The 12,987-nt window shown below is 36.8% G+C and overlaps 1 protein-coding gene across 1 annotated transcript; it reads right to left on the bottom strand.

Annotated features, from left to right (window-relative positions):
• Positions 1-2,465: 2,465 nt before the first annotated feature.
• On the bottom strand, positions 2,466-8,411 carry rgrb (retinal G protein coupled receptor b). The gene is made up of 7 exons (XM_004080435.5): positions 8,016-8,411; positions 7,474-7,630; positions 6,438-6,559; positions 5,100-5,253; positions 4,854-4,971; positions 3,112-3,225; positions 2,466-2,861 (listed from the first exon to the last, which is right to left on the bottom strand). The coding sequence occupies exons 1-7, from the start codon at positions 8,089-8,091 to the stop codon at positions 2,715-2,717; spliced, it is 888 nt and encodes a 295-aa protein (XP_004080483.1). The 5' UTR covers positions 8,092-8,411; the 3' UTR covers positions 2,466-2,714.
• Positions 8,412-12,987: the final 4,576 nt, after the last annotated feature.

Below are 12,987 nucleotides of genomic sequence, written 5' to 3' on the forward strand. Positions count from 1 at the left end.
CTTCATAGTACCGCTGCTCTTATTGGACCAATACAGTTTGACTTAATTGGTTATTTGGAACAAACAGCTTAACGTGCATTGTTTCCCAATTTAGCTTCAGCATCCCGAGATTATGCTGCATGCTTTATGGCTAGCATTATTTTTTTAAATGAATTTTGATGTTAACATTACAAATTAAAATTTTTCCTTTCTATCAGGGTGTTTTAAAACTTAATAGTAGAATTAATCATATTAGTCTAATAGTAAGGACTTCTTTTATAATTTAGTAGAACTGTGAGAACTGCAATCTACCTTTCCAAATCCTCAATTCACTGAATGAAACCAGATTTACTTATTTATACAGTGTGTCAGCAGCTTAACAAGGCTTAATCTGCAAGTTCGGAGCTGTCTGTGCTTCCTCCTTTGAGTCTGTGCTTACTGTTTTTACCTCCAGCTTTAACCAAATTAGACAACTGCTCCACACACCTACTGCTTTGCAACCAGAAGGCAAAGCTGTTTCAGAGAATTTGATTCTAATCTGTTGGATTCCTCAGACGTTGCTGAGAAAATCCCCCCACGACTGCAGGTGGAAGAGCAGCGGCTAGAGTCTGCAGGAAGGATGCCATTGTTGTGTTGTGCCCACTAATGAGGTGCTACAGGCGTATCCGATGAGTCCACTCTGTAACAGTGATCCTGACTCAGCTTCTCATTAGGGAAGTTGATGTTTCCCAATTTAAAAACTACATTTACTGCTAACATTGGCAACATCTTTGAGCAGCAGTTACATCCAAACAGACACAGACTTAAGAGGGCAAATTAATAAACCTGTCTAACTGTATATATTTAAACGAATTAAGACACAACTTCAAACCAATACTTAATTAACTCCAAACATCTGCAGTGAAGTATTCATTCTGAGATGAAGGCTAAAGGTGAAATTATAGACTTGGCTAAAAGTAGAACTGCAACAATCCCCCTTAACTTTATACAGAGCGGCTTCAACTATCATTGATTCATTCATCTTCTAAACCCGTTTTGTCCCTTTTGGAGTCACGGGGCTGCCAGAGCCTATCCGGCTTCAACTTCTTTTTGTCAACTTCTGTTTTATGGCCAAACATTAACATTCCATCCATCTTCTTAACCACTTTGGGGTCATAGGGCTGCTTTTGGGCAAAGGTGAGTTACAGCCTGGACAGGGCCACAAAATCATACACCTATACATGTACAGCTGTGGGCAATTTTAGAGCAACCAATCAACCTATAAAGCGTGCTTTTGGACTGTGGGGGGAAGCTGGAGTCCCCAGAGAAAACCCATAGACGCACAAGGAGAATAAGCAAACTCCACACAGAAAGGTCCCAGCGGATTTTTGAACCAGTGCCTTCTTGCTGTGAGGCAAGAAGGCCAAACGCTGCAATATATTATCAGCGTTTTCCTCAAAATAGGGCAGCAGTGGTGCAGACGTAGGGCGGTCAACCTCTGATCGGAAGTTCACAGGCTCGGTTCCTACCCTGCGCACCCAAGTGTCCAAGTTTCAAGACTCTGAACCCCACATGGGTCTTGGTGGTTAAAAGTTGGCGCCAGTGTAAGGCAGCAGAACCACCATCAGTTTGTGAATGGGACTGTGAAGCACTTCGGGTCAGAAAAGCACAATGTACCCTATTTACCATTATAGATCCAACAGTGCTGGATCATTCTTTGCTGATAAATTACAACGCAGCACAGAAATGCTGATTTTGTTGCATCAGCACAAACCGAAACAACAGTTTTGTGTAGCTTTTTGTCTCCTTTTACATAACTTAGGTGATAAATAATCAGTACTCTAGTGCTGTGACCCTCTTTAGGACTGACTTCTCTTCTGGCAAGACAAATTAGCAACGAGAGGATTTTAACCAATGACCCAAAAGTTGAGGTTAGTGTCACAGGAACTTTGCGCAACAGGATTCTTAACAGAGTGACTGGTTTAGCAGCCCTATACTTAAGAAAATGCATGTCAGTGATTTAATCATCACAAATCAGAGGCATTTCATCTCAAAAGAGGCTATTTTACTGTAACTGTAGGCACTAAGTGAAGATAAAATCAGTTCATTTCTAAACTTTATCCTTAAATTTCAAAGGTTTTATCAACTTTTCAACCTAGATGTTTTCTTAAGCAACCATAAGAAAACTTCTTACAATAAAATGTATACAATTAAAGCCTCCAAAAAAGTAAAAGGAAGAATAAAAAGTGACATTCATTTGTTTATTTATTGAAGGCCCTTTAGAATCAGCCACTGAGTATGTGTTGAGGCTCACTTATGTCAAGTGCTGCCTTAGTGCTTAATAGTCTTAACACAGTAGATGAATCCTCTCCTTAAATAGAAGTTACATCACCTGTCTAACGAACAGAAACGCAACAGTTTAATCTGTCTGGTGATGGCCCGATGCCGCCATGTCATCAAAGAGTGGCGCATTGTCACAGATCCCAGTAGATAAAGTACACAACAGGTGAGTAGCAGCATCCGTTTATTGTGGGTGTTAATGAGTGCGGATGGAGGAGCGGCACCAAAATAATGCATAATTGCAGCGTAGGGTTTGCTTCAAACAGAAAAAAGGGTCTGCAAATTTACCAAGAGTCGGAAAATAAGAAATTAGAAAGCCAACTACACTGTTTTCATGCTGAACATATATTAAACTGGATTTAAAAATCTAAGTCCATCTTGCATTCACTTGCTTTTAAAAATCATATTAGGTTTTTTTATTTTTGTTTTGACTTCTTAACGTCTGGCTCCACAATCTTTTGTCCGGTGAGGAAGTTCCACACACCGCCTCGGTAGAACTCGTTCCCGAATGAGTAGAGGAGAGCGTTGAAGAAGGGGTTTGTCTTTGCAATGACAGGAAGCAACTGAAGGAGAGAAAACAGATCATAAAATGCATTTACACCTGGTGGATTCTGGGTAGTTTAGCCCTCACTAAGCATTTGGATTGTGCTAATAGTGCAACATGGCAGGATATCTTAAATGCCAAAAACAAAACGTTTGAGTGAAGCTCATTAATCTATAAATATTAAACAAACTCATGGACAAAAAGGAAATGAAGAGTTTTTGGATAACTTTTCATGTGATTTGTTAAAATAATTGACAATAAACGCTCACCATTCGCAGCTTCGGAGAGACGAGTTTGACATTTTCAAAGCAGGCGTAGATACACATGAGGACGTATGGACCCCAGCACATTAGCATAACCCTTAAGGGCAAGCTAGTGTTAAACTGAAAAAGAGCACATTTTTATACATTATGTTAGAAGAATCCAAAGATAATAAATATCGTCTCATATTAAAAAAAATGTGGTACACCAATTATATATTTTTTGCCTGTTTAAAAAGGTTCATTAATGGCATAAAAATGACTGATATTCCATAAACAAGCAAAAATTATTTTAGTAAAGAGTGCAAAATTCAATTTTGAGTCGAACCTTTTTTACCTCGCTGCTATTATTTTAACTCACAGGGAGAATTGCATCTCCAAAAAAACAATAAACAAAAAAAAGTAGTCATTTAAAATGTAGGCACTTCCATGATAACAAATGAATCTAATTTGTATGTAAGAATCCTAAAAATAGTGAAAACAAGACAAGAGATGTCAAAATGACTTGTTTACAACTCAAACAACAGGGATTGTATTATCCAATGAAGACAAGAAAACTACTTGACAATGTTAATAAACAAAAATTAGTTTTGAGTTACTTTTCCGAAATTTCCAGGAAGTATTTTAGACAAAAGTAACAGTAGTGGAACTACAAATGCCACGAAGGATTAAGGAAGTTCTGAAGGCAAAAGGTGGTCCAACTCGGTACTAGCCAGGTGGACCAAATAAAGTGGCCAGTGAGTGTATATCTCTTTCTTTTTTGTTTTTTGTTTCGTGAATTCTTCAATTCAGATTTTTATCATAGTTATTTACATAAATCCATAAATCTCTCATTTACTGAAAATGTTATCCCTGTGCCCCAAATGTTGGAAACTTCATCATTTAAAAAAAGAAATTAAAAAAACAGTAGCCATGTGCAATTCATCAAGCAAGCCTCTTAAAATCAATGACTGTAAATGAGAAATGGACTGAGCATCCGCTCATGTTCCAAACAGGAAGTACCTGCTGGTCCCAAAAAGCCAAAATCCAATAGACTTCTATTAAGATATAAACAGCAATCACTGTCATTCTATTTGTCAGAATAACCATTCTTGGGCTGCAACATCTTTCTAACATGTTCTTGCTGATCTTAATTTTTTTTAAATTAAAATTTTTGCTGTAGTGCAAGTTACTCAAGTTATAAACTGACCAATCAGATGCCTCAAAGGAAAGTAGGTGGGCTCACATCAAATGTTCAAAGCGCTTGATTGACAGATTCTCCCAAGCCCACCTTCAGTGGAAGGGGTGTGGCCTTCCAACATGCCGTCTCCTGAATGGAGAGTCGTCATAGAAATGTAGACTCAGACCGACACAAACCCATCATGGCTTACTGAGGACGTTTCTAACATGGCGACGGGCATATCGTGGAAAAATGGCTTAGAACCGGAAGCAAGGCCTTTTCTATGGGTGATGTCACACTCAGTCCAGTTCTCATATACAGTCAATGATTGAAATGCATGTAGGTTCCAATCACTTTATATGTTAAATTTTAGACTACAGAGCTCATTTTCACTTAACATGCAAAATTAATCTTTTTTTAATAGATTTACCCTTTAGTTCTTTTTTTAAGAAAATAAAACTAATACCTAAATTACAGCACATTATCTATCTTGTTGGATATGAACGTTTACAATGTTTTTTGTGAGTTAGCAATTATAATTTTCATGTCTAATATCTCAGACTGTTTGATTAATATATTGTAATGCATTTACCCTGTAGTAGTGGATCTTCTTGAAGTGTTTGTAGATGGCATCGTAGCATGACAACATGATGAAAGCCGGGAACATCAGGTAGAAGAACACCAGAGACAGCATGTAGGTGATGTAGTCCCTGTTACAGAGGAAAATGACAAAAAAAAAGTGCTAAATAGTCAAAATGCAGATTCTCCTTGTCACGGCACATTTCTTAGTGAAGCTTTTTTTTTTTTTTTTTTAAATATTGTGTTAATAGAACTTCACCGATCTCCTTTGGTGTAGTCCAGAGTGCAGCCAATCCTCATAGGCTCAAAGTCATAGACGCCCCAACCCATAAGTGGAAAAGCAGACCATAAAATTGAGAGGATCCAGATGATGAGGCTTATTGTTATAGATGTGCTCCAGAAGAGCTTCTGCCCTGCAGAAAAACAGAGGTATGGAGTCACCGCGACGACAGGGGATGTTTAATTACAGGAATTGCAAATGGAATTTAAAATAAAGCGTTTTCCAGATTAACTTTCTATTCTAAAAGACAACATCTCTGTGTGGAATTGAGCTTTTATTGCTTTGAACTTAGTATTCTTCTTCCTAGTATTCTTTAGATGCCTTGGAGCGATGAAGCCAGAAAGACCTAATCTTATGCTTGAATAATTGGAAACCTACACCAACAAATAATCCCAATCACTGATGTGATTGTTATAAAACATAGGGAACACTGTCTTACATTTTCCTATATTTTTGTGAGGGTAAAAATATGGTTTGGTCTTCCAAGACCAGAACCATCCCATTGGCACAAAGACTCTCTTGTTATAAAACACATTCCGTCTCTGACCTCTGTTGCACTATTGTCCTGAATGAAATGGCAAAATAGCATCCTTAGCCTAAAAAACCTCAGAATTATATTACTCCTGAAGCTCTGCAACTGCAAATTTTTTCAACTACTTCAGCTACATTTGAAAAATGAGTTTCTGATTAATATAGCTTCCTTTGCAGTCCTGTTACACTGTCAGATGAGGCTCACAGCACTACATCATTAAACATGAAGCCTTTTTCTTCTCCGTAAGGCATTTTTGTTTTATAGTATTCATAAAATCCCAATGTTTCCAAGGATTTCCTTGATTCTTTTCTATATTTAAAAAAAAGTGAATGAGTACACATGTTGACCCTTTTAATGACTTGTTTGGGTTTTATTTCAAGGGAATAAAACTACTAAAAAATACTAATAAATCAATTGCCATTTTTTAAATTGTTAACATGTATTTTTTGGTTGATCTCAAAGTTTTTAAAAAACTTATCTCTTTGGAGTGTCTGATATTACCTAAGTTTTATCTCACTGGGTTATATAGGATGTAGTCAACAGGAATTATTATATATATATTTTTTAGTGAAATGTCAGTTCTGTCACTTATAAGCCTGTTGTTAAAGTGGATGGAGTTTTAAAAATACATTTTTCAACATATCTATTTCTTGTTTGAAAGTTCGTATTGACAATGTTTGAATGCTCTAATTGTTCTTAAATCTTCCTTACAGAGGATCAAAAAGAAATGTCCACCAAGAAATGTGAGGATGAATAAGATTTGATGTGGGCATTCTTTTGCTTACTGGTGCAGTATTGGTGATATCTGTCCCAAGCAATTGCAGCCATGAAACTGATGGAAGCCAGAACTGATATCATCCCTTGGAAGCCGTGATAGTCACAACCTTCCTGGCCAAAGGGCCAGTACCTAGAGAGGAAACAAAGAGCCTTCTGTCACACTCCGCTCCAGCTTACTGCATTTTTTTAAACACCGAATAGTTGCATTTCTCAGCAACCACTTTGGATTAGGGCACTGGCTCGAGAGCTTTTTGGCTGATGATCCACAAAACAATGCATACTTCTAAACCCCACATCACAGGCAGCATTAAACTGATGGATGTTAATTATTTTTTCACTTTTACTAAAGGCATGCATTGACATAGAAGAAAACAAAGGAGCATCCATTGTCTGAACTCTTGCTGTAATTCTCACCTCATTAAAAATGCCCAGTGTTCGAAATAATTACAGTGGCAGAAAAGACTACCAACAAGTTTGGTTTTGTTTGTGCTTCAATAGCAGATTATGCTAATATTTTACACTAGGATGCACATTAGTAACAGTTCACAAACTAAGGTAGTTATTTCAGAGGAAAACTACTTTTAAATAAGAAGTTTTTCGCTTTAAAGCTTTTTTGGGCCTTTTAAAAAAACAAATTTGCACTCTCAAGAATGAGCAAATATCAAAAATAAATGTTAATCATACCGATAAAATATTGGTAAAACACTTTTCCTGGAACGATTATTTCAAAGCAGGACTATAATTGACTTAAAATATGATTAATATTATTATTTCTAATAATAAAACACAATAGTTGAATAACTTTGGTTGGTCACTTGCAACAGAGCTGGTTGCAACACTTTCCAGTGTGAACAAAGGGGATTGTGGATTGGATTATGAAATCCAGAGGCTTACTTGGTTTGAGCAGGATAATATCAAACACTGGACTTAATTTTGCCAAGGGACTACGTAAAGAGGCTTTGTACCAATCTATGATAAAAAAAAAGGAAGTGCTTATATAAGCAGAGCAACACAAGCATAAATGGTGTTTCTTCTGTTTGATACCTGAGATAACTCGCATAAGCAGCAGTGAGCCCATTTATATTCAAGCTGATGTCAGCCAGTGCCAGATTGAAAACGAGGAAGCTGCTGGGACTTCTCATCTCCTTAACTCTGAGGAAGGCCAGGATGCTGATGGCGTTGAGGAAGAATCCTAACAGGCCTGGAAGGGATGACAAGGAACACTTTTTTCTTAAAAATTGGAATCCATAATTTTACCACTGAGTTACAGAAACAAACACAGCAAAGAAAGTTATCTATCTATCTATCTATCTATCTATCTATCTATCTATCTATCTATCTATCTATCTATCTATCTATCTATCTATCTATCTATCTATCTATCTATCTATCTATCTATCTATCTATCAAACAAACAAACAAACAAACAAACAAACAAACAAACAAACAAACAAACAAACAGATCCAGCACCCAAATTGCCAAATCCTCCAAAATAAAAGCTGCCTTCAGCAAGAAACGTTTTACAGAACGACACAGATTAATTTTATGCTTCTATGAGATCTTTGCATGGATTTCCTCCACTTACCCCCAACTAGAAGCGCAGAGCCGAATGTAAACATGTCAAAGTCCGTGAATCCCTCCGGTAATGTGTGCGTCCCCATGGTTGGATGGATGCACAGCCACACGTTTGCGTAAAACACAGCTCCTTCTCTATGCGTCTAAAGCTTCTCCGCTTCGCTTTATAAAGGACCTCTTCTCACGTGAAAAAGCATAAGGGTCTTATTTCGGTTAACCCCCCCTCAAACTCCCCCGTTTGCAATCCTCCCAGGAATGTACTAACGAGCACACGTCCTGCAAACTTTCTGCAGCTGGTTGCTGCGCAGCGACGTTTCTCTGCAGTAAAATGAAACTACCCGCTGAAAAACCTGACTTCCAGCAAGTTTCCTCCACTCAGCTGGCCTTGGTGGCTGATTCAGGAAAATGGGACCATGGGAAATGTTGTTTTTTGACAGCAGGCTTGACTCAGTCCCTGGGTTTTCTGAAAGTGGGTCAGTGTGATAAGGAAAGTAAAGTTAAACCACATCTCCAAAAGACAGAGTCCAGTTAAACAAAGCCATTGACTTTATAGCCAAGGAGTCTTTAAGTAGCATAAATGCTTTGAAGTAATTGTTTTTATGGCAAGTTAGAGGTGATATTTAAAACATTTTTCTTCTTCCTGTCTGGTAAATCCTTGCTTTTTATTCAAATCCACATTTTATTCATAGAGCAGTTTCACACAGCAGCAACACAAAGTGCTTTACAGGTTTAAAACAATTAAAAATATAATTATTGTGTAAAACACACACAATCCCATCAATCCTTCCGACTCCTCGCAGCCAACAAAATGAGACATAAAATGACACATGAACAAAATTTAAAGTGTAAATAGATAAACAAACTGACATGGAAACCTGGCTGGATACTGATGTGAGGAAGTGACATTTGGGAGAACTGTCCACACTGGAGACCGACACAGAGGACATCACCATATAGGATACCTCCTGATCAAGGCAAGCAGCCAGACCCAGAATATCCCATGGCAATGAACCCGTTCCACAAAAATGGTTGGTCAGTTTTTGAAGGATCCCCCTCCATAAATATACAACACTAAAGTTAAAACATTTAAAAAGAATAAAATGAAAAGACATACTTTAATTGAAATAATCAAATAGTCGCAAAATAAACAGTCCAAACAAAAAAAGTTAAGAAATCAAATTGTTTAAATATCAAATAAATATATTTCTACATTTCAGCTAAGAGCCATATTAAAAATGTAAGTGTTGAGCCTTCTTTAAAAACATTAACAGCTATTCTAAGAAGAGATTTGTCAGTTCAAGAAGATGCTTTACAAATACGCTGAGAGGCAGTCTTGCTAAAAAATTAACCAGATTATTTTTTTTTTTTGTACAGCCAATTGTCAAAAAGATTGTTTTTCAGCTGCAGGTCATGCTTCTTCCAACAGATTAATGACCCAGGAATGGCTAAACTGAATTTTTTTAGTTAGTTGGCCGACTGTTTAAATTTTGATTACCTGATTTTCAGTAAATTTTCGTTTGTTGTCACTTTTCCTTATTGTTTTTAATATATCAGGAGAAAAGTATCAATAAAATGTGCACCTTTTACGTTGGTGGGTGTATTTAGACAAATAACTGTCCTAATTCTCTGAGGAACTCCCATTTGAAATTTATTTTTTAGAAAAAAGTGCCCAACAGATTTAAATATCTACTTTCCTCTGCTTCTGTTCTTATATCAGTAAACAAACTAAAACTCAGCACCCAGGATATATTTTATCAGTCTGCTGCAGCTCAAAGTTCTAGTTCTGTCACTGAGTTCAATCAGTAGAAGAAGAAGATCATTTCTAAAATCAGAAAAACATCAGACATTTGTGTTTGTGTGTGTCACACAGTCAACCAGAATAACCTTTTATAAAATGAGGACAGCAAGAATTGACCTGAGACTCACGCATTAGCTTGAACCTTTTAGAATGCAACATTTGGGTAGAGTCTCCTCCACTAATCTGTCCACAGATTACCACAAACTCATTAACTATGCAGAAGTGGTGTGTCCCAATAGACTTATAGTACCCTTTTCTGAAACAGTCCATATTGTCCTGACCGAGGGCCCAGACTTCCTCTCATTGAGTAAAGTGGAGCTGCAGCAGTGTTGATGTTCACGCTGGCATCTGCTGCTCTGACACTACCGAAACTCAGATTTGGAACATTTGGTTCAGAAAATTAGTTCTGCTGCCCTTAATCCAAGTAAGAGGCCTGCAAGTTGGTACACAGCTAAAGGGTGTGGGTGTGGGGAGCAGTGCAACACCATGCAGGAGCATAAAGCAAACACTGTGCCAAGTTTCACAATTCAAAAGATTCAATAGCACAATCTTTTAATCTGCTGCAACTGAGGGTGATGAAACCGGAGCCAGCCTGAGCCCACCTGAGCATGAGTGCAGCAGGATGACATGGAAGATGCACAACTTCACTTTAATAGGTCAACTGAAATACTTGAGAGATATAAACATTTTAACTCTGAGCATCAAGATATTAATAATAACCTATTACTTCATGGTCATCCTAACTGTTTATCATGTCACTAAAAGAAAAATAGAAAGTAAAACTCACCAAACCAACTTAAATATCTAGTTAATTTTGCTGCTGTGGATCAACAGTGGCTTAAAAGTGTGTAAAAGTAAAACTTTTGAATTTTAGCCTCAAATTCTGACTCTGATTTGTGTTGATGGTTAATTACTGTCAGAGAAAGACTCTGGAGCTCATTTAATACATTTTGAGGAGCAAAACCTACTACTTTGTCTGTTTACTAATATGTTTCCTTTTATTATATAAGTTACAGGTTCAGTGACAGTCCTTTGTCCTCATTAGTATTTTTTTTTTAACTTTTAATTCTGATGTCTTCCCATAAATGGTGCAACACAGATACATTGAGCTCTGTTCAAATGCAAAAAGTTATTCTGCATTAATGTGGTGTCTGAAGATTTGTTGTTTTTCTCACGTTCATGTTTGTTTTCAGAGTTGGACAATTATTTTTCTGATCATTCTACGCAGCATTTCTCTAAGTTTACATTTTTCCCTGACGTACATCAACCCATTGGTACAATACGCACTAAAATGAGAACAAAGTCACAGTTTGAAAGTTTAAAATGTTATGCTTTCAAAAATATAATTAATCTTTAATCAAAACTAAATTGTGTTTTTGTCCAGATTCCATGTTTTTTTCCCTCTAATTAGAAGAATTGCCAAAAACAGACCACATACCCTTCTGTCAAATTTTGGAACCCTTTTTGGCCCACGAGTAAAAAAGGTTTACCCACCCCTGTTCTAAATGGAAACCAATAGAGAGGGGTTCAAGATCAACTAAAATTATCAAGTCATCTTTATTTGGCCTTGAAGGTTGATGAGACGGCCAAACACAGAACAAAAATAAAGTTCTCTTTTTTTGTGTCACATGGACTTTATTCCATAGAACCAAACATGCGGTGTATAAAATACTTCTGCATAATCTTTTCGTTTTGCAATCAAACAAAGGTCTCACTGTTTCATTTTCTCCAAATCCCAGGCTCAATTTTCCTTAACAAAATGGCTTTTTGTGTAAGGAATGTGCCTTCTTGTTTCCTTTGTTAAATTTTAGTAATGTTTTCTTATTTTTTTTTCATGTTTTTGTGTGTTTTTGTCATAGCAGCACCTGGATTAATGTTATTTACCCACCATCTGTATATCAGTGTTTAGTTTTCAGGTCATCTGTGATGTTACACTTTTTGTTTCTCCCTGATATCTCAGTCTCTTCAAGTTTAGGTTTATTTCTTAAACCTTTGAGGTTTTGTCACAAGCTTAGACTGCTGCGCTGTGGGTCCTTCTCCTTCACTCTTGCTTGTCTCCTCTTTGACTGTTCCATCTTCAGCTTTTATTGCTTTTAAACAGCCTTAATTCTTCTGCAAAATTGACCTTTCACTTTACTTCATCTGAAACAGGAGTAAAAGAATTAGTATTAGAAACCCAGCTTTTATCATGCTGTTTCTTTATTTCATTTTTTGCAGGAAAGAGCTTTTGTCACAGAGTTTGCATGAAATGTAGAAGTTTTATGGATTATATTAAAAACAAACCTGAAATTCAATAATAGTTAATTATTAGCTGATTTAAATGACATTTTAATACATGATAGTTGGAATTCCTGTCTGGGACAGCTCCTCTGAGAGAAATGGAACAAAGAGAAAATAACAAGAGACAGAGAGATGACTGGATTAAGGGATTTAAAAATCCCCCTGCTGCAGCATCGCCTTTCCCTACACCTAAAAACAAACTGTCAGCATCTGTGACAACACATACGTCACCCACAAAGTGTTACACATGCAAATGTGGTTACACCGTTGACCCTTATATTTATGGACTCTTCTTTTTCTGCACCTCTTGTACCTCAGGAATATTAAAAATGGTTCTTATTTGACTTTATACTGTTGCATTAACATATTTAGGAAGTAAAGTCTCATACTTTTTCTTTTCATTAGTGTTCAAGGTTTGTCCCTTTTTTTATGCTGAAGCTGAAGAGGCTCTCTACTGCCACTTAGTGGTTATTTTTCAAAAACCTGACCATTCTGTTACCTTGGGGCTCAAAAAGGGTTGCAAAAACTGCAGGCATTGCAAGATTATTAAGCACTTTCGATTTATTACTTTTATTGATTTTAATGTATCCCAAATAAATAAAAGCACAGTGAATTTCAAAATTAAATACAACTTAAAAGTCTCTATTGAGAAAAAAAAAATCAATATTTTTCCATGGTGGGTTTTTTTCATCCATCATTGCATTGTTTAAGAGCTTTAATACTTGTAATTTGCGCATTGGTCTTGTTTAACCAGCCAATCAAATGTTAGGAAAGTGGTCCTCAGCAAAGAAAGGGAAATGTGTTCGGCCAATAAGCTTGCAGGAAAGAATAGCCTAATCGTGTGAATGAAAATAACCCAAGTCCTCCTCTAATCCTGCCTATCCCTTTTATCTGAGGATTCAGA

Source organism: Oryzias latipes, chromosome 19 (genome assembly GCF_053564925.1).
Source record: "Oryzias latipes strain Hd-rR chromosome 19, Olatipes_Hd-rR_3.1".
NCBI lineage: Eukaryota > Metazoa > Chordata > Actinopteri > Beloniformes > Adrianichthyidae > Oryzias > Oryzias latipes.

Coding starts and splice junctions, on each gene's coding strand:
- rgrb (XM_004080435.5), bottom strand. CDS start 8,091: ATGGGGACGCACACATTACCGGAGGGATTCACGGACTTTGACATGTTT. Junction 6,560..7,473: donor GCTTATGCGAGTTATCTCAG/GTATCAAACAGA, acceptor TTTCCTCTCTAG/GTACTGGCCCTTTGGCCAGG. Junction 2,862..3,111: donor TCTCTCCGAAGCTGCGAATG/GTGAGCGTTTAT, acceptor TCTCTCCTTCAG/TTGCTTCCTGTCATTGCAAA.